Raw genomic sequence first — 23,251 nt, 5'->3', positions numbered from 1 at the left:
CGTGTCGCCACTATCAGAAAAGCAATTTATAAGCGACTGGGCGTTTGCGACTCGCCACTGTATACGGTGTACATTACACTCCACTCGTTCCGACCACATATACTTTGTATTAATATTTTTATTATTGTCTTCGTCGTCGTCGTATTGTACCTAACAGATTGACCGCAGTCATCATGTCACCCAAGAATTTCGCTCTGATCGTATTGGTGTGCCTCGTCAAGGGTAAGTCATACCAAACGCCGCGAATGTATATCTTACGTAATTACAGGTGCATTATCGCAACTGTGCATCATATCATAATAATACTACATTATGTTTACGACCGTAATTAATGGTATAATATTATACTGCTGCAGCAATACACGCCCGCAACATTTCGCTGATAAAGTTATTTAAAAGCGTCCTTACGAATTTTAATTTCGATTAAAAATAACACACTAATAGTCCGTTTACGAGTTTTAATTGCTATATTATTTTATTATTATCTACATCGTGATGTAGATGTTCAATAAACTGGCGGTCAATATTATTAGATTAGTACCTCGAGGTTAAACACATGGAAACCGAAGGATATACTAATTTTATTAATTTCTTCAAGTATAATTTCACGTGTTGTTTGTCTACCACATTTCTGGATCGACCGACTAATCGTGTCAGTATACACCGATGTGTTCCTATTACTACCTACGTAGTGATAATTTTAATATTATTATTTTTTATTTATTTTAATTATTCAAACACAATACCAAAAGTTTAACTTTGACGTGAAACACATTATACAAAGTCATTCACAGCCAGTCATTGTAGTGATACGTTTTGTATCGTTTACGTTTAAATATATTGAATTTAAATCAATACTTGTACATTTATTTTAATCCAAGCCGAAATCTTTTTTAATAATAATCGGTGTAAGATTATAATATTATACTCTAAAAATGTCGAAAACCATATTGGTGATGACATTCGTGCACACAGTACTGTATAATATGCAAAAAAGTAAAATACATCGTCACTTAATAATAATAATAATAATAATATAATTTTAACAGTGTTGAAAATTTCGTTCTCATTTATTAAACATTCGTATTTTTGCGTCGCTGTAAATAATCGTATAATTATAATATTTAACTTTATATTTTTAAATAATTATTTTTTTATTTTTTCAGATGCTTTCCATGTAGATGCCGCTCCATCAATCACACGCGACGATTTGACTGCTGTGAGTACAATATACTCAATATTAAAGTATTTTTCAGTGACTTTAATAAGTAGATTTATTGAGAATTATTATTTATTATATTTTATTAAGTAAAACAATTTGAAGGAGACCCGAGGGGGAGCATCACTATATACGAATAATATAAATACCTATATTTAAATATTTTAAAATATGTCTACATGTAAAAATGGAAGAAAATAGAAACAAGTTTTGTTTATGTAATTGTAAAAATTTATAAAAAAAAAATTCTTTAATATGTACATTAAGTACATCGATGAATAAAATAAAATGACAATTTTATCATAATAATAATAGAAGATTGAAAATTAAAAATAAGAAATTGATTGTTTTAGTATATCGTGAAAATACTCTTTAAGATTATAACAAGAGTAAATTACTGTATTGTGTTTTTATAATTTTGACTATAATCAAAAAACGTTATAGTATGGCTTGAAAAAAACTTATTGACGTTGTTCGTTTCAAAAAAATATTAGCTGCAAAAATTATTTAAATTATTTATTTGATGTACAAAATAAAGATAAATGTAGTACTGCAAAAAACATAATAATATATAAAGATAAATGTAAAAAAAATGCACTCGATACGAATTTCCATTAAAGTTTATCGCTTGTTGTAGTCCAAATATCAGATGCTAAGTTTATCGTAAGCTATTAAGTCGTTATTTCAAACTTAATAGAATTTAAATAAAATACGTATAGGATTCATTCAGCAAAAGCTACGTTAGAATGCTGACAATCATTCTATAGTAACTATAAATAGTTTTCAGCGTTTGTTTGCCAATGTTTATATTTATATCGCTAACTTATTATTATAAATGATATATTAATTGTATAGTAATACGCAATAATATACTTGTGCCATAGTGAATAAAAAAAAATTATGAATTTTTGAATACCATACAACTTGCAACAACATTTTTAATTTTTTACTCCAGTATAATAAAACAAACAATAATATATTAAATAGATATCCTTCAATATTATTATGTTTTAAAATACAACGTTAATAAATTGACCAGAATTATTAATGTCCACCGTTTTAATATAAATACATCGTAACTTTCCTAAAAAAAAAATGTACTTAAATAAATAATGATTAACTCTTCAATATTGTTAAATGTATAAATCGTTATCGCGATGCTTTCGTTGATTATAAAATAATATATATTCTAATTCGTATTTTAATAAATGTATATCACTCAATCATAAAAGAAACGTTCCAGAACGATGCACACGACAAACAAGTAAAATAGCCGATTATGCACTTAAAAAGTTCTGGGTGAACGCCTCCCCCAAGTAGGCATACAGGCATAGGTACATGTATCATAATATTTTACTTATCAAAGTAGTTGATTTTATCGTGTGCAATTAATATGGATGAAGGTATGACAATCAAACGAAGTCTTTAACAAATACAAGTAAAACGATTTACGGTTTAATTTTTTGATTATATTTTGTTCTGATGTATTATTATATTAAAGTGTTATTATACTCAAAGTATCAGGTTTGCTATTGTTTATTGTTTGGACTAGTAAGCGACAATAAAGTTATTTTGATGTCATTATGTACCTACAATGACCACAGTGTACAAAATATAAGCAAGTCGAAGAAAAGTATTAACTTGAATTTGTATTTTCAACTACTTAATTAAATTTTACTGATTTAAATGAACGTTAATAATTTTAAATTATAATTAAATAGCTAACAAATAATATACTTAACTCCGAGAGTCTCAAAATTAATATTTAGATAACTACCAAATTGCTCAGTTAAATATTTTTTTTTTCAATTACGATTGGCTCTCCCGTAGTGAATATGAAAGTTTATAATTTTTAAATTTATATTTTGCGATAAAAGAAACTTTTATTTTACCGCTTATTATTATTAAGTATTATACTACCGTGTATCTGTAATATTTTAGGTAATTACTTATTTGTGTTAACTAAATAATCAAATTAATGAATATTTATTTTTTATTTATTTTTTATTTAAAATCCTAATAGCTTGATTAAAAGAAAAATAGTTATTATTTAGATTTAAATACATTTATTGTAGGTATAATATAATATTCAATTATAAAAAATATTCATATACAAGGTGTTTAATAAGCTGGAAAACGGTTATTAGACTGAGTCTATAATATGATATAATTAATGAGGTTATTAAATATTTTTTATAACAAATGTAGAGCAGTGTTATCTGTTATTGTTTTATCTAGGTATTAAAAGATACATAATATAAAAGTTAAGATTTTCTAAATTTTTTGAGCACCAAGGAAAACCTAAACATGATATTAATTTGGAAGTATTATTTTCCATATTACCTGGAAAAATCTGAAATTATCATAATGGATATGGCTAGTTAACTCAATTAATAAATTAGAAAATTAAATAACTAGTTATGTCTTATGTATAAAAATGACTACATGAAAATGTAATACTAATCCCCCTTGCTATTGTGTTTAATATATAATAAAAATATGTATATTTGTGTGTGTGTGTGTGTGTGACGTGTGTGTGTGTGTGACGTGTGTGTTGTGTGTATGTGTGCAAGAATTTATAATTGAAATTTCTATGATCGTACATTAATTACGTGTGAAATATATTTTGAATTTAATATGATGTTAGGCTATTATTTTCCACGGATCGTGGAATCCGAGATTCCACAAAATCTTGGAAACGTTAATGGGTCTAACATAGTATCTAACTTCCAAAACGCATTCACTTAGCCAATTTTCAATAACTACTTTATGAAAACAAATTAGCAAAATCGTAGTATACTAATAACCAGTTATCCCATATATATATATATATTTCAGTTGTTGTGAATAGATTTTGTGCATAAAATGTATAAGTATCTGGAAAATATATTATAATATTGATACGACATTTCATATATTCGGGTAAAACAATTATTTACACTTCCAAGAGCTTACGGAAAAATTTTACGCTTGGGCCCCACTATTTATGAAACAGGATCGATTTGACGGCCGATACATTTTAGAGTTTATATAATTTAACTCGAAATCTATAAAAATGTTTTTAAATAATGTCTGAGTCATGTACGTTGACAATATGTCGAAAATTGGTATTTTATAACCCTATAAACGCATTCACATTTGAGAAAAATGGATAATATAACCTTGTGTGTGCACACTGCACACGTACCTACAACTTTTCCGTAACAGTCGTCGTAACATACCTATATACTTTAAATTACAAAATTCAAATTTTATATTATATCTAAGCAGATGGTCTTTAAACAATATTCAACTCTAGAATACAGAATTAAAAAATAATATATGTATGTCGTCTTTCAAAAATGTGACAAACTTAAAAAAAAAAAATGGAAATCAAATCAAACTATATAAAAATTTTATATTTTCAAAAAAACGTAAAACTAATTCGAAACAGACACACTCAAACGGGTACATAATATCGTACGTAGTGTAGGATTTCGATTTTCACTTAGACTCGGATAGATCGAAACAAATCGACCTGGCAAATGTATACGCAGACCGCATTGCTGTTTTTTCAACACACGCTCGTCCCGTGAACACCCTGCTCAAACACAAACAATAGTAAAATTGTTATTTAGAACACGTGCGCGTGCACACACACACACACACACACACACAGAAAAACGCACAAACGCAAAACAAACGCGCACAAAAAAAAAAAAAAAACAACACTGGTGGTGTATTGGCCGCAGGTGTTGCCCGGTTCGCTGGCCGAGCTGTTCGACTCGGAAGCGTTCGAACGGATCTGGCGGAAGGCCGCCGCCGATCAGATGGTCAAGCGATTCGGAAACGGCGCCGGACGCGACGACGACGGCGGCCCGATCACGCGCAACATGGTCGGCGACTACATGGTGTCGGACGAGTTCCACCAGGCCGTGTGCAAGGCCGGCGGCCAGGGCATGTCGTCCATGGGCGGCATGATGGGCAACGCGCCGCCCCCGTGGTCGTATATGGGCACGTTCGTCGGTTCCGACAAGTTCCAACACGGCACGTGCGACATGATGTCGCAGGGGCTGATCCAGTTCGGCGAGGGCATGAACGGATGGTTCCGGTCGGCCGGGGCGGAAGCCCCCGAGGCCCGGGACCCGCTGCGCGCGGTCGACGCGTTCTTCCGGTCCGAGTACTACGACAACGCCCGGCTAAAGCTGCGCGACATGTTCGCGGACGTCCGGTTCTGATCCGGCCGGATTCGCCGTCGCGGATCTCTAATATACCGCTTTTTTATTTTCGCGCAGCCGCGTGTTGAGCGCTGTTGTCAACCGTATTACTATTTAGTCGTCGTCGTCGGCATCACATTGTTATCGCATCACTAAAATACGAGAAACCACACGTTTCGTTAACGATTAATTTTTATACGCACTATTTTTATGCTGCACGACAATATTATAATGTTATTATGTCGTCGACGATCGCAAACGTTATGATTTGATGCCTATTATATCGGTCAGTTTTTTTCTATGACCATTGTACTACACATACACAACGTGCCCGCTAAATGTTGACCGGAATTGTATATGTTTAATATTTTTTGTTTATATAATATTAACGCTTACTGCTTACAACTGTATTCGAGTGCGCAATTCGTTTCGATTCACACTCATAATGCGTTTAAGTCTCCGTCGTTTCTTGTACGGCATAATACGTTGTATACACTCACCCCGTTCGCAATACCTAACCCACCAATTTAATTATAATTGACATGATACGGTACACAAAACACAGTTAATATGTTCCGTCGACTGTAGAGCACACGCGTTTTAATAGTTTTTATAATAAGTCATAAAATTTAGAAGCGTTCGACGAGTTCGACGAATTTGATATTTCTAGTTAAACACATTTTTCGTTTTATCATTGTGCACTTAATTATCGACAACAATTGTTATTAGTTAAAGTAATAGTAAAAAACCGTACAGTTTTATATTCCTGATCGTGCCTCAGCAATTTAAATACTTGTACAAGGATAATTTATGAAATCGAATACGTATTTCGACACGTCAGATAAAATATTATCTTTACGCACCTATATATTTATTAATAGTATAATAGTTGTAAGTGATATGTATAAATATAAATAATTTAATTTAATTAATTAATGTATCTATACGTCGAATATTGTTTTCAATAAATTTCAGACTGAAAATAAATAAACACGTCTAACAAGCATTTTAATTTCTTTAATATCTATAGTAGCGATACAGCTAAAGTAATTCTTAAGTACAGCCTCAGTCTTTTAAATGTTTCAAACAATTCTTGTTCCTACAATTATAGTATAATATAATATTATGTTCTCAATCACCATTATCATAATAATGATATCATGTATGTATTCAAATAATATTAACTGAGGTTTTTGGTTATCATAATAAATAACTCCTATAACAGTATTACCATACTTAGTTAACTGCGATACTAATAAATTACCTATTATATAACATAACATAATATGTATAAATATTATCATAAATCTTAAGCTAATAAGGGAATACGGGGATAAAAAAAAATAGAAAAATTAATACCCTCGTCATTATTCAGAATCTTAAAATAATATTATACTTAATTAATTTACACAGTAAGTTGTATTAAGTTACTTCTTGTCTATAATATATTTTAATTATAATACAGTGAATATGACATTCATATTTTAAAACATGCTTAAATAACTTAATTAAAATGGGTAAATACAATAATAATCTTCAAAATGTTCGTTATCAAATAACAGTTCAAACCAGAACGTTGAAATTAAAGTTTAAGTAATTAGTAATAACAACATAATTTGTAATAAAAAATGAAATAAATAGAAAACTAATAATTATCTACCGTAGAATACCGAGTGTCGAGTGATAAACATCAGTTTTATCCCGTATTCCTTTATAAGTTCGTTGAATCTAATTTAATTATTATATGTATTATTCTATAATTCTATATGATTAATGCTTTAATGCATGCACCTATGCTACAAAAATTATTGTAACTTTAAAACGATAAAACCAATCAGTATTTTTTTTTTTTTAATTTAAATGCATATTTTTATATCACAATATGCCTGTATTATTGCGGTCATCACGATGTTTGTGCTATACAATTCATACATAGTGTCTCATGAAATTACGTGTAGGTAGTGCTTTAATAACAATATATCGATGAATACCTATATTGTAATGTATTTTTACTAAATTATAGGAATCTAAAACTGTCGAAGTCGAAAATAGAGTACTAACAAAAGAAGAAGAAAACGAAAATGAAGTCGACCAACGAGAGACCCCGTTTGAAAATTTTATTCAAGGGTTGCACAACATTGACGCTGCAATGGAAGCTATGATCGATAACTATACAGACGGGGTCGAGAATCTGAGCCAAGAAAACGGATTTCAGGATAAAGACACTTCGATATTCGACAAGATTAGTATCGAACGCAAGGATAAAATAGCGACTGACGTCTGATAATTTTCGTGATGATCACAATACAAATGATAAAATATATTAAAAACATATGTCACTTAAATTATTACTTATATTATGTAAAATATTCGTAATAACAATATACGCACATTTTCATGAATAATCGTATTGTACAGTTTGTCGTATGTTAAGTTCACACCTATACAGAGTATAATAATGCAATTATTACAATAGATATAGTAAAATTATCCTTGTTTCATCATTATTATTGTAATAATATTTTTCATTATAATATATTTACGATTATTATAATTATTATATTTTGAGATTTTTTTCATTAAATTCGTACCATTTTCATCTTATTTGCAATGCCAACGTATAATTATTGTTTTCAGGATACCGTGGTGGAAAACCGGAAGGCAAATCCGACGACTGATCAAATCGAAACGCCACTGGTTGATGGTGATGACGGATTGCATTTCACGGAACACGAAATGTTGGCCAAAGGTCCGCTTTCCGGTATCGTATCCGGAAGCGGCGGTGAAACGACAACTTCCTCGCCCACCACCGGTTATGGGGGATCAACACTGCCGTTTGGGGGTTTGCCGACCGGAATTCCCGGGGCTGGGGCTCTGCCTTCATCGTCCCTACAAGGAGACGGTGGCGGCCAGAGCCCGACTCTGATTTTAGGAGGTTTTTCCGCCATCGTCATGCCCCTTCGTGGCATGAACATGGCCAACATGGCATCAATGCTTTCTGCCGGACAACAGTTGGGTCAAATGCTACCTAAACCCGGTGGTAGTTAAACAGCGAAACACGAGCATCAACGGTCGTTCATATACATCACACAAAAATTCACTCAGGGCATTATCATCACACTAAATAAAAATATCGATCTACTTATTATAATATTTATTACTACTCGACAAACAATATGTCGATACAACATATTATTATAACGAATAAAAAAATAAAAGTAAAATTGATTTTGTTCTCTTTTTGTATTATTATTCTCATTACTAATTTTTATGCTCAAAAACAATTTTTTTAACCGTAATAAGAATATAAAATGTTCACAATATAAATGCAAAATTCCACCCGTATAATAGAAATCGGCGAAAGGCATATTAATTATAGGTACACTATGCGAATAATATGCAAATCGTATGCGTTCGATTGATGCATAATATATATTATAATATTATATTATATCATTTATCAGACGATGGACGCCATCATTATAAGTTCTTCCTGACAAAATCTGAGTACTTGGCCACGTCCGTGAACACCACGTAATGTTTGGTGTCGCATACCCGTAGTCCGTCTTTGGCCACCGTTAAGGATACAATTCCTCTCAGGTACCACCTATGGTTCCTTACGAACACCATGCCACCGCCACTGTCTCCGTTGCATACACTTGTGCCTGTATCGGATCATATTATTATTATTATACAAAATTAATTAAATACTATCGTATTTTATACATTACAAAATTTTAATACAAGATATTTCGAAGTATATTACATTTTTTTTACGTTTGTCAATATTCGTTCTAACAGCGTGAAATAATAAAATTGTAGTTTCTAAGGTATGCTTGGCTCAAAAAATAAAAATTCTCTATACATCATCGATACGAGAAATAAAAATTAAATTAAATTTTGGAGTGGGTAGTATTATGGAATTGACAAGTTATAAAAATATAAAATAAAAAAATAATATAATACATTACTGATGTTTAATGTTTATATTATATGATAATATATTGATCATTAAAATCAGAATGATTTTGTCATACAACAAAATATTTAAGTAAATACACGTATGTCATATACAAATAAACTATATATGTTTATATAATGTCTATACCTCCCCCCCCCCCAAAAAAAAAGGAAACTAAAACGACACTCAATCGAGATTAGAGGGGTAAATAACGATAAATATGTCAAATAAACATAATGTTAAAAATCGCATATGCATTTTAAATCGATTTCTAACCGTCATTATTTTTCATAACGGGACTCAATAACCAATTAATGTATAAAATAAGTATAAGAAATAAAATACTATTACGTTTTATTTATAATATAATAAACGTATAACGAATCAATTACCATTTCTGAAGCCGGCGCAAAACGTTCTGTCGGACGTGAATTCTGAATAAAATTGTGGATAGCTCCAGAGGCACGTTTCCTGAGATACGACCGGCATCTTGGCCATTTTCAGTTCTTCGGTTGGCGTGTTGTTTTCATCGAAGCCCCAACCAACAACCTATCGAAAATAAAATAAAAAAAAATAATAAAAAAAGAACCAAAAATCGACAAATATAGCAATAGGTATAATCGAAAAGAGAAACACAACATTATCAAAAAGTGGTTTATGTGCATGTGGCACCTAGATTATCAAATTTAATTTTAACTTAGAATTTAAAATACGATCGGTCAAAAAATAATATCGGTGGAGTGTACGTTTGTCCAACAAAGCAAACGTTAGTACCATTTTGTTGGAATTTATAATTACACATTTAATAAGTGTAATACGATTAGACCATTATTATACTATAATTCATAGTAAATGAACAGATTAAGCAAAGTAAAAATTATTCTAACCGTTCCGTCTTTGTCAACGATGTCATCCAAACTGTCAGACCTCTCTTCCCAAAGGCATACAGGAGTCACGTAGCTTGTGAGTTCGGCGTCCGAGGACAGCGTCAACATAGCTATGTCTCCGTAGTATGAGCTGCTGTTGTAAGACGGGTACACCTTTATCCGGACGACCTACGGCGAAGAATAAAGACGATAAAAATGGTTAATGGTGTTAAGACAAGAGTCACATTTCCGTTCGTATCACCTGTTTAATTTGAACGCCCAGCTCGTCGCTGTACTGGAGTTGATGGTATTTTCCTAGATAGACGACTATTTTAGTTGAATTTAGGACTGCGTCGTTCAGTTTCTGTGTCACACAATGAGCGGCTAAAAAATGAAAATACTACTTAATAATATTGTATTATCGATTAAGAATTATTGAGTCCAAAAAATTTTAAATTAGATTCGAAAATTTTGAGTATTAGAATTTTAAATATATATATATATGGATGTTATATACCTAATGTAATATACATTATAACAAGCGAAATGAAAAAATCCAATACCAATATTTAAAATAATTTCTTTCTATAGTATAATAATTGCTATAATATTATGTACCTATGTTACAAATAGATCTATATTATATAGGTTCCGCGAATACAAACACAAACAGTTGCCAATCATACTATGGTAATTATATTTTCATGGCTATAATAACATAAATGCTGCAGCATTTACAAATAATTTGATATCTCTATAATTATTTTATTCGATATTAAACTTGTAAAAATGTTTTATTACATTTTAAAGGATAAATATAGGTAAAAAAAAAATTTGCCATTAAAAATATATGCAATTACGGATTGGCACACAATTTGTTAGGGGGGAAGGTGTTACATATATCCATGTCATAACAATTGTATCGGAGGAAACCGCTTCAAAATATACAACTTACCCGTAATGACTTTGTTTTTGGAGACGAGCGACCCGCCGCAATGGTAGCTCAAGTTTATACCTTCGATCAGATAGAGTGCCACATGCCAGGGCCATTGTCCTCTGTACGTGGACTGCCCAGCAGTTACCAGCGGCACGGCCATCTTGACTTCGCCGCACGATGGGCCACTAGACGAGAGCGAGTTTACGGAACTGCGAATAAAAATTGTAAACTTTATACAAAACTTTTTTAAAATAATTATTTTTCGAAAAACTAGTATAGGTATTACTAGTAGTCTCCATAAATTTGAAAAAAATATAAACTACTCAAAACTAGCTGTAAAATCATCAACTGATTAAAATATAATTTACGTAATAAAATCTTTAATTTAATCTTAAATTATAATAAATTATTTAAGATAAAATATTATAAAAAATGACTACTCTGAATTTACCATTCGGACTCATCTTGCATTCTCCCGATAATAATTTAAATATTATATGGATTTGATAGCAACCATTTTTAAGGGATAGGTATTTAATGTAAGTGCATATACATTTTTGTGTAGAAACTTATCATTACCTAGTGTGTGTGACTGTAGTATAAAAATATCAGTCAAGTTAGATATTTTTTAATTCAATAACAGTTATACTTGAGATGGATGATACCATTCTTTGAATTATTTTCGTATAAACAATGTTTATAATTTTATAAATGCATAAATAGTAAGACAATTATTTTAAATCAAATTTAATGGAAAAACTTGAATCAACGTTTGAAAAATGGGGGTTGGTCGACTTATGATCTCTAATAAACTGTACAACGATTATCGAGTTTAAAGATTTTTGAATTTTTTATTGAATTACTCAAGTATTATTGATACGAAGAACACAATATAGGTATTATAATTATTTTGTTGAAAAATAAAGATCAAAATATGATTGTATTTTATCGATGCTGAGGGCTTCAAAAAAAAAAAAAGCTGTCATCTAAATTTTTAATATTGGACAAACTATCAGACCTACATCAAAACACCGTGCATTGTAAGTAATGCAATACATCGTGCTCGAGTCATATTTTCCTTGTTGGAAATTTAAGAGAAACTTAAACTAATTTACCCCTCTCCCCTGGTCATTTTAAATTGTAATATTATACATATATATTTCATATGTCTAAAATTTCATAAATAAAATTGTTAACGATATCAAATCTTATCCATCATGTAAAATTATAAATATATTATTTATGAAAAATATTTAGCCCCACTAATTTTTAGTTTTCTAAATCCACGACTACTTGTTCTCCTCAAGAGGATCACATACGAGGCGTTTTATGCTACCACGACCGATGCCTTAACCGCGATTTCGTAACTAACCCTGTATAAGATCCACTGGTTCCACCGTTGTTGATCTGTTGGTTGCTGTTAGGCTTTTGGCTGGTTTGCTGACTGGACGGTCTGTTGTTTGAAACATTCGGCCTAGTCGCACTGCCACCATCCGTACCACCATTAGGTCGGTTATTGTGATTTTCATCGATGACGGTTATGATGACAGTTTTGTTTCTACTGTTTTGGTTCTGCAGTAGCTCGTTTATGACACCGTTTATGTCACTGTTCGTATCAGTACTACTGGCCTGCAATGTTACTGTGTTCGGTCTGTTGCCATTGCCGTTACCATTACCGTTGATGTTGCCCTGTTCATAGGGATTTCGGGGAGGCGTCGTGGTTGTCGATGTCGTGCCCCTGCTTGGTTTACGGGTGGTGTACAATCCTTCGGTAGTCGTCGGACGATTATCTTGCGGTGAATAGTCCGATCCTGGTCTGACTGGGTTATCTTTGTCACGGTGGTTATTAGTAACACCGTTTACCGGATATGTATTCTTGTCGTGATGGTTAGTGCTACCGCTGTTTGCTGGATATTCATCCGGATCGGCACCGAACTCGGGATCCGGTCTCCTGGTACTCTGCGGTGGCCTTTGCGAGGGCCGGGATTCCTCCCCATATCCGGAACTGTAATCTAAAACAGCCAGTAGAGGTTGTGAATAACTTACAATACACAATAAAGATCATAGTTTAATAAAAAAAAACACACAAACTTTTGATTTCCTTCTCTCCTACCTTCCTACCACATAAAAACGGTTAATTGACAAAAACGTTTTTCGGTCAAATACAGAATAATAAACATAATAAAGTATCACAAACGCTGAAATCTAAAACCATGCATAAACAAAAATATAAGTAGGTTATATAGCAAAGAATTATATAGTATACCTAGCTAAAGTATATCATAAACTTGAGGAAGAAGCCACCTAATGACAACACTTCACATATCTAATGAATACTAAATACCTAGCGATTTCTAATCATAAGATAACATCTAAAAAAAATTTTAAATTCTAAATACTATATTACATGAAAGCTTAACACATCTAAAAAAGTAGGTGTTTAATCAAACTCAACAGATAGTTGTATATTATTATATACCTAATTTATATTCTAAAAACTTTTAAAAATGTGTGACAAAGTACACCGTTAGTTGACAAAAACAAATATTATTTTATAGTATTGAATCAAACATAGATTGTTTAGAAATTCGATAAATGTAAATTTTTTAATCGTTTATTATCCAATGCTTTTTCGACCACAGTCGTAGGTATTTAAACACTTGGCGCTTATTTGGTGATGTACCTATGTAGCTTGTAGTCTACCTAACCACCGTAATAGTCCATCGGGTGGTGTGAATGTGAATAATGGCGTGTTTTATTAATGTTTATATTTAAGTTCTGAATGAACAATGGTATAATAACAAAGAACGATTAACGACACTATAACACACAAATATTCGTAGTATTGACGAGTGATAGACGACGCGTAGATTTTTTGGTTGTCACAAAAAAAAAATTATGATTATCGATCCTCGCAGTACGGTGGTACTGGGGGAAAAGACCGGCCTTTACCGCTGACGGCACATTATCACGACGCAATCCTCCATCCTTGATTAATTGGTTAGGTAATAATAACAATAATAATATTATTATTATAAGAAAATGTGTTTGGATTTATAATTCAATTTTAATTTAATACGATTTGTCATGTCACTTTGTTTCATCTAGTATTTCTTATATGGTCTTAACTTAGTTTTTTTTTATATAATATTCATACAAAATCATTACTGTTATTATTAACCTTACCATAATTTGACTTATCATCATAGTTCATGATTATACTTAGTATTTTTTTTTATATATAGAATAATTATTATCAACGAAAATTAAACGTTAGGTACAATACTTAAAACATATTTAAAATTGTACATTTATCGTATAGGTACTGTAACCATTCATTACACTATAACATTCATCTTTGAAATGCCTATCGGATTTAGTCGGTATAAATGATTAGTAATAAATGGAATAATTAATAATATGTAATATGTAATACATTTTAAACTAATATTATAATACAATAATAATTGCTGAAAGTATCTAAAACAAATGTGTGGAATTTATCTGTATAGACATTAGACAGTTTTGTTTCATATTACGTACTTTATACGTCATGTACAATTTCGCGGACAATAGACCACGATAGAAGAGGAAATTTATTTGTTGATATACATTAAACATTTATGTCGATTGATTCTTAAAATATATACATATTATCACGTCTTCACGTAATCATAAAATTACTACTTCTTAAATAAAATTTTGAAATGTCCAAGGTCTCGCGTTCAAATAAAAATTTAAAATAACAACATTGGGATGAAATATACAACTTTCGTCAACATTTAAACTGTAAAATAGAAATAGTATAATTTCCAAGAAGCAAAAAAAATTGTTTTTACATTAATCTATAGTTTTATTTTAAAGGAACTTGATACAATAACATGATCATATTAATTGTAATATCGGGGTAACGATAGTTTACAGACCAAAATAATAACACTATTCATTGTTCATAATTATATAATATATTATGTATCATGTATATAAAATACATATTACATAAATAGGTTTATAGTATAAAAGATAACTCACTCAAATCTTCGGGGCAGATCTTACGACCGTTAAGTCGAATGAACCGCAATTTTGGACTTCCCGTCGACCGGTTGAACTTGACCATGATCCTAGACAGCACTGGGGGTCCGGGCTTCAGTTTTTGATTTAAGTTCAACACAGTAAATTTCATATTGTCGTTTGTTGTAATCTCTCCCATCCATGACTGAAATATACAAATATAATAATTGTTATGTTATATCATTACACTAATGATAATACTTAGATATTTGACAGTTCTTAATTGCATGTCTGCTTGTTATTATAAATTATAAAGTTAAACACCTCTACACTTATCAGTATTACAAAATAAATTTGTGACTCAACCTTATAACAATTTAAATCCTAAACAAACGCGAAGCGAGTATTTGAGAATACTAAATTTAATAACGCGACATTTTGTTTGAATCGTTATATAATATTTGTATTTCTTATGTAAATTGTACACTGTACAGTGTACATGAACAAGGAATTATTAACTTACCGGGATTTAATACAAGTTCATAGCTAAAATACATATTTTTTTTAAATGTTTACACATTTTTCAAGTATTTTTGGTGTATTTATCTTTTTCTTCTTCTGACATTTTAAAGCTATACTTTTATTGGTTTAGGTACCTACTTAAAAATTGTTACTTCAAATAATATTACATTGTAGCGTAACTTCTGCAAAATTATTTGTTCACTTTAAGTCTCTATTATAGTTTGTGTATAGCCTTGTAGGGACACTTAATGCAAATTATTAACTCTATCATAAAATTCCTAATAATAATATAATATAATTATGTAACATCAATAAATCACATAAATTAACAATAATATTTTATAGCAAACTAAACTTCAACGATTTGTATTATTTGGTTCCCTCGAAAAGCAAATAGATGTTGGCTATATTGACGCCGAAATCAAAAATCCAACGACACATTATCTCTATAATCTAACTTATGTTATATCTATAAAATATAGATAATTATATAACATATAAAACTTACTACCATTAAATCTGCTGGTCGGTCCAATTCAACGTCCAGTCGGATGCCGACTAAGCTCTCGTCAGTTCGCAGTGATATCTCACCATACCACCTGTTGTTCTCTGGTTCCGATCCTTCATAAACAAATGTATCCGGGCAAGGTGACGGCGGATGAGCAGCTGAAGACAAACTCGCCAACAGCATACAAGCAAACAACAATAATCCACAAATCGGTAATGGCTGCTATAAACAAGAGAATTATAACGAAATAACAAAAATGAATTACCAACATTAATGAAGAAGTGTAAAAATTACGTTAAAAATATTTTATAATTGCTGCTATTTAATTTTTGTTTATTACTTGACGTACCATTTCTTTAGGCTAGAAGTGTTATTTTATGTATTTTTTGATTTTTAGTATTCAATCTCTTCTCCCAAACCAGTGAATTTTTATAATAATATTATGATAATATTATTGCTGTCAAATCGGCACCGAACTACGTTTTTGAACTTTCGTAGTTTTCGTCGTCGTTGTCGTCGTCGTTGTCGTCGTCGTGGCGCAGATTTTATGCATAAACATCTCACTCGGATTCCAGTCCCAGATCAAGTCTTTAACGACCACCGTATGTTTTCGATCTATCTAAAAATACCATTGTTAGATTTGACAATATATAAAAGACTATCGTGCTCGTTTAAATCTTAGAAAAATTTCTCAACAATTTTGTACATGTAGGTAAGTTGGTACTATATAATATTATATATATATATATATATATATTTTTAAGTGCATTATTAAGATTTAAATCGGAGATTCTGCACAAATAACATTTAATTTTATAAAATAAAAATAAAATACCTACATCGCTGCGAACCCCTGCGATTTCTTTCTCGCTCCGATTAAAATCTAAAATAAAATAAACTCTTATAAATATTAAAATATAATGTATGTTGGAACGTAGAAGTCTGAAGGACGACTGCTTATATTTATATCTGCTAGTGTATTATTATTTCTACTTTGACGTGTACCTAGTGGTTAAACAACAGATTTTACATAAATATCACAATAATAATTAAACTAGGTAACCTATAATAGTTATAAATAATAAATATAAAATAAATTATATTTTTCGGTGTTAATCAATTCAAACGCACCCAATTAAAGTAAAAATTATATAATGCTGAATATAAACCTAATGATACCTTTTAAAACTTATAGAAAAACATAATGTTCCATGAAAACTTTGAAGAGTTATAAATTATAATATTAAAATTTAAATTCATCCTGAACATTGGGTATTAATTATTACATAACTTCTGAAAAATGTAAAATGTTAGTAGTATTACCGCTCAGTTTAGATTTTTTTTATGAATAACTTTTTTTTTACCGACAATACTCGATGTATATAGTTTTTAAAAACAAGTTATTTCATAATATTTTGTGTTTTTTTTTTAACTTTAAATTGTCATTTTAAAATAAACTTTTTGGGGGTTCAATATGAGACCGTTTGAAGGAAATTACCATCTGATTATTGATGATAAATTGAGAAGGACTGGTTTTGATTATTATTTGAATATTAAACTTCACAAAATAAATAAATCGGTATTCAAAATGTAGATAATCTAATTAGAGAAACTAGAAAAATATAATATAGTCATACAATGATTATGCCTAACGCTCAATAATAATTGTCTATATTATTTGAACGTCTGTCATCTAGTAGGTACATATTATAGTACAATTATATTTTATTAGGAGTATATCGTAATTTCAATTTAAAACAGAAAGATGATTAAATAACATTACGTTGTTTACCTTCGAATTATCATTTATATAGCTACCATATGTATACAATCAAAGATACATGGACATCATCGAATATCATAATATGTTATATTATAATGTGTGTGTCGTATATTCGTATGAAGTGTGTAGTACACGTCTAATTTAGATATTACTTATCACCACCATTGAATATAATATTATTATGAATGTTTAATAATAATAATAATGAAACATAGAGCAAGCCCTGCTTAATTAATGCGATTATAAATTATGTGCATATTAAGTATGTATCGATTTCATACTATCCGATTCTAAAATCATTGCTGTATTCGTGGAAGTGGCTTTCCCCGAAATCGCGTAAAATATATTTATATTCAATCATTAACATTTTTTTATTTATTTATTTGTTTTTATTAAAAATTATTTCACTATTTAATCCACCATCCGATAATAGTAAGAACCATAGTGGTATAAACAATTTAGGTTCTGTGTGGTAGTAAAAATACCCATACATAACAGTATCGCATAATATGTAAATGTTATTTAAAGTTAGTGTCATTTATTTATAATATATTATATATGTATACTGTATAGGTATACTATGTATACCTGCCCGCTGGTTTTACCATAGAAATAATAAATTTATAAAAAAAAAAACTTAATAACCTCTTCAAATGTTGCATCTCAATACAAATTAATAAAATATTGATATTTACTAAAATTATCAATACTCTTGAAGAATTATTGTTATTGTTATATTGTTTTTTACATGGCGATTATAAAAAATTTAAAAAATAAATGTAATATTTATTTTCATATTATAATCTATTATCTTTTAACTGGTACATGAAATACAGTTATTTGCTATTCTGCAAACAAACACTAAATGCAAATATTATAATGATTAATCGGGTTAAAGTGCGGTATTCTTACATTACCCAATCTTCGTAGCTGCACGAATTATTTATATGGAAATTTAAAATATTATGTTTCATGACTTATATTAAGTTGTATAGGTATCACATGTAAGTTATACTTATAAGCTAGGTACTTAGCTACTTTACTCTAATAAACATGTTTGATTGACTCTTGAATACAATTACAAATGAATTGCGCACCTATGTGTGGATTTTTTTCTGTTAGAATATATTTCACGGTTATCATTCTAATAGATATTACAATAGATTGTACCTCAGTACCTAATCATTAATTATTACATAATAATATTGAGTAGTTTAAATTCCAATTAAATATTATAAACGTACTACGACTTTGTTATTATACACTGGACGTGTGATTGTATACAGTCGTATAAAACAAAGCTCTATTCACTGATAGTGTAAAGATCAGTTATATTTAAAATACTTTATGATTGATAATTTCAATAAATATTGATTTGATAGATTTATATATTGTATATATTATAATACATTTATTTATATATATATGTATATTATATTTTTAGGTACATGAATCTATTTTATATTGAAATATAAGCACCTAATTAAAATAATAATTTTCTAATTAATACACTGTACGTAACTATTATTATATACGCGCACAGGATCAATTATATAACGTTTCCTTAAATTTGATAAAAATGAAAATGTTGCAGTTTTCTAAGTAGAAATTCCTATTAGTCATAATATGATAATATTATACGTAAATGTAAACACTAGGTATAGCCGTTATAAGTATATAGTATTACAGCCGTCAAGAGTAAGAAGTAAAAATTAGTATTTAGTAAGTACCTAAGTAATATTAGTGGAACCAAAAGTAATTTTCAAATATTTAGTATGCAATAAGGTAGTTATAATATTAATATATTGGTATGGCTCTAATAACACTCCCTCAGTTCTCGGCTATTATTTACAGTCATGTTTATATACCCTAACAATAATATTTTAATCTGATAAAAAGGTTAAAATTGTATAGAGTTATCCTATATGAGATTACCAAAACAATTGTTTAATACTGTATACTATTTTGTATTGACACTAAGGTCCATATTATGTAGAATTAGTGAAGTATGATTAAGAGAATCAGAAGCCATGATTTTTGGTACCTTAAAATCATTACATAGAGTCATATTATAGTACAACACGAGAATTTATTGTCATATCATGTATTTTGAATGAAAATAAAAATTAAGGCCACCGAAAAAGTAACAATAACATAATAATACCAAGATAATAACATCTATTTTAGTAATATATTACACACGTAGGTATGTCAAAAATTGGGGGAGGGGTCATAAAAAAATGTACAATATAATAAATATTGTTATACGATATTAGTACAGTCGATCTATGCTTTTTATAATAACCCATAAACAATTTTTAATATACAATATTTTGATATGAACTCATCATATAAAGTATAGTTAGAGAACTAAATTAAGTGGCCCACATCAGTACACCATAATGATATTTACGTGAATCACAGATGTAGGTACATAATACATAATATAAAATATAGTATAGTCATCCGGGGGAAGGGGATGCTCGCCTATACATTTATACGCTGTTTCGGTTTACCTACCTACTATTTATGAATGACATATAATTATCTATAATATTATAATATAAAAAATATCTACATATTTTTATCTCCAATCTAAATATACAATAATACGTACCTATTATTGCGTACTTAAATGTGCATGTTATAATGAGTTCCTGACAAATGTGATCACTATAGTTTATAGGATACGAAAAAAAACGTGTATTTGAATTAAACAAAAAAAAAAAAAAAAATTAAGCCAAATCATTTAGAATCATTTAAAATGCTATATAAGTTACGTTTTAATAGAATCATTGTTTACCGAATAATAAATTCATTTTTATAGCATCTTTAAATAGACAAAATCAAAGCTTATTGTTTTCAAACGAACGTCATCACTGAAAGTTTTAAGTTATTACAATAAATATATTTATCCATTATTTTATTTCATCATAAGATAAAAAATGAGGTACTTACTATAATAATAAAGTAGATACCTACGTCATGTTTTGCATAACATTTACTAATGTATCTGGGAGTTTTGATCTTATAGACTAATATAAAAATTAAATTACGAGACGCTCAAGTTCAATCAACTATAAATTGCTGTTAAAGTATTATTATTATAATTTTTATTTTCTTGATAATACTTTGTATGTTTTGTATACTATCGAAATTACATTTGTAAATATTACACAGAATTCTCTGTATATTCGTACTTAAATTAATATTATAATTATTGCATTAATCTTACTCTAGATGCAACACGCGTCACTTAGATATACATAAATACATAATATTATTAATATAAGAATATAAGTTTGAATTAAGGCAAGTTTGAGGATAGTTCGAAAATATGTACAATAATGGCTATAACTACAAAACACATTGACATTAATAATTATGTCTTCAGACTGCAGATATTGCAATAATTATACACTATGTAATTTCACACATGCAATGGAATGCCAATCAGTTTTATCGGTTTACTTGCATAATGATATTATTTATATAAATATCGGCAACGACAATATTTTATGAAATTATGTGAGTAGAGGGTCAGATATAATATATGATATAGGTAAAAACATATTATTTTATACAATAATTCGTAATCCGGTGAGCAATAACGGCACTAACTACCTATGTAGAAATGTAAAATGTACTTATATTTTTTTGCGGCTAATTTACAGTAAATCAGTAAATTCAGTCAATTGTATACCTAACGTTCAGTATTGTAGGCACAATGACACTCTCGGAGAACTAAAATAAATAAAAATAATAAAAATAATCGATAAGGTATCAGTATGATAAGGAATCTATAAGGTATACATAACATGACATTAGTGTAATAGTATTAGAACCTAATTAAAACTTTACGTTTTATATTAACATACTATTGTTACGATATATTGTAAATATTATAGTAAACTTGAAATAAATTGTTAAAAATTGAACGGTGAAAACATTAAACCCGGTAAAATTGACACACATTTACGTTTACCCATAATTTACGAATTCGCATACATATAATTAATTAAATAAACCGTCAGTTTTGCAAGCAGGTTAACGGGTAGGTAAACGAAATTTTCTTTCGGTCGAACTAGATACATAAACCTGATACATTTATTATCAATAACACTGATCTTCAATGTGGATCCCTTGAAATTAAACATCGTTACAATTAGGTAGGTACAAATTATAATCAACCTTATAACTTCCACCTGAATAGGGACTGATGTACGATTACTATTATAGATTCAACGAGATGGCGGAAAGTCGAAAGACGTTTAAAAGAATCGATCTTTTCCACCCTTAAAATATAGGTACCTATGTACTATACCTACAGACTTTAGCAAGAAAATATCAATAATATATAAAAATAATGCATAGGTAATATTATAATAGGTATAATATATACGCGCTAAGCTCATACCAATCGCTTCGGTGACGGATCGCGAGCAGTTTTCAACGGCGTCGTCGGAACGGTTTAAATAAAACAATAACAATAATAATAATAATAATATTTAAAATGAAAAACTGCACTTAAACAACACTACACACAATAGGGTTTTACTACGTCGTTAAATCGCATCGAACGAATGAGAATAAAATGGAAAACTGTATGTTTGATAATATCGATAGATATATATATATATATTTTAACCGAACAGCGATGCACACGTTTAAGCTATACTTATAGGTATACCGGGATTAGAATAATATTGTTTTTATAATATATCGGTCCGGAAAACGGTAGCTAGACTAGATACGCCAACTGCGATGGTCCGGTTGTGACTGCTTCTCGCCTCTCGGCGTCCGTTTCTTACCCGAACGATGGCGAGTGCGCGCGCTCGTGTTCGGCCGCGTGCTTAGATAGGTAGGTAATAGGTATACACACACAACAAAGCAACAACAATAATAATAACATTATGACGGCGTTGATTATGTTAATAATTATCATAAACACGTAAGTGACGATGTATCAGAGCAATGTCGTTATTATATTATTATAATTCCGGAAACGCAATTGCCCGTGGACGGGAGCGACGAGGCGGTCATCACAGTGTATTAAAGAGGAAGGGAATCGCATCGAGACCGAAAACTAGTTTTCCCCACCGAAATGTCCAACGACTGTTGTACCTATGGTTATTTCACGACGCGGATCGCTAAAAAAAATAAATTAAGTTTTAGTAAAATAAACTATACGCAGACGTCATACATCATGATGATTTAACGCTATACTTAATACGTACGCAAGATGAAT

At 29.9% G+C, this 23,251-nt stretch overlaps 2 protein-coding genes across 12 annotated transcripts; one reads left to right on the top strand and one right to left on the bottom strand.

The window, feature by feature from the left end:
• Nucleotides 1-3: 3 nt before the first annotated feature.
• On the top strand, nucleotides 4-8,639 carry LOC114121903 (uncharacterized). 4 transcript variants are annotated; one of them, XM_027984402.2, is made up of 3 exons: nucleotides 4-222; nucleotides 1,167-1,219; nucleotides 8,053-8,639. In XM_027984402.2, the coding sequence occupies exons 1-3, from the start codon at nucleotides 174-176 to the stop codon at nucleotides 8,461-8,463; spliced, it is 513 nt and encodes a 170-aa protein (XP_027840203.1). In that variant the 5' UTR covers nucleotides 4-173; the 3' UTR covers nucleotides 8,464-8,639. The 4 variants fall into 4 exon arrangements, with proteins under 4 accessions (XP_027840203.1, XP_027840201.1, XP_027840202.1 ...); XM_027984400.2 differs by lacking the exon at nucleotides 8,053-8,639 and adding an exon at nucleotides 4,951-5,911; XM_027984401.2 differs by lacking the exon at nucleotides 4-222 and adding an exon at nucleotides 659-996.
• On the bottom strand, nucleotides 8,640-22,955 carry LOC114121904 (serine proteinase stubble-like). Of its 8 annotated transcripts, none has more exons than XM_027984403.2 (11): nucleotides 22,421-22,955; nucleotides 17,056-17,103; nucleotides 16,570-16,839; nucleotides 16,221-16,442; nucleotides 15,212-15,395; nucleotides 12,552-13,191; nucleotides 11,198-11,388; nucleotides 10,505-10,626; nucleotides 10,264-10,431; nucleotides 9,769-9,925; nucleotides 8,640-9,080 (listed from the first exon to the last, which is right to left on the bottom strand). In XM_027984403.2, exons 3-11 carry the CDS (start codon nucleotides 16,570-16,572, stop codon nucleotides 8,896-8,898), a joined length of 1,872 nt encoding a protein of 623 aa, XP_027840204.1. In that variant the 5' UTR covers nucleotides 16,573-16,839; nucleotides 17,056-17,103; nucleotides 22,421-22,955; the 3' UTR covers nucleotides 8,640-8,895. The 8 variants fall into 8 exon arrangements, with proteins under 8 accessions (XP_027840204.1, XP_027840210.1, XP_027840211.1 ...); XM_027984409.2 differs by having other exon boundaries at nucleotides 16,224-16,442; XM_027984410.2 differs by having other exon boundaries at nucleotides 16,221-16,439.
• Between the last annotated feature and the right edge of the window lie 296 nt (nucleotides 22,956-23,251).

This window comes from Aphis gossypii, chromosome 2 (assembly GCF_020184175.1).
Source record: "Aphis gossypii isolate Hap1 chromosome 2, ASM2018417v2, whole genome shotgun sequence".
Lineage (NCBI taxonomy): Eukaryota > Metazoa > Arthropoda > Insecta > Hemiptera > Aphididae > Aphis > Aphis gossypii.
The sequence above is the reverse complement of the archived record's forward strand: the minus strand, read 5'-3'. Positions and strand labels throughout refer to the sequence as shown.

Coding starts and splice junctions, on each gene's coding strand:
- LOC114121903 (XM_027984399.2), top strand. CDS start 936: ATGTCGAAAACCATATTGGTGATGACATTCGTGCACACAGTACTGTAT. Junction 997..1,166: donor ACTGTATAATATGCAAAAAA/GTAAAATACATC, acceptor TTATTTTTTCAG/ATGCTTTCCATGTAGATGCC. Junction 1,220..4,950: donor CACGCGACGATTTGACTGCT/GTGAGTACAATA, acceptor TATTGGCCGCAG/GTGTTGCCCGGTTCGCTGGC.
- LOC114121904 (XM_027984403.2), bottom strand. Junction 11,389..12,551: donor ACCAGTGGATCTTATACAGG/GTTAGTTACGAA, acceptor TTTTATTCGCAG/TTCCGTAAACTCGCTCTCGT. Junction 9,926..10,263: donor TCGTTGACAAAGACGGAACG/GTTAGAATAATT, acceptor TATTTTCGATAG/GTTGTTGGTTGGGGCTTCGA.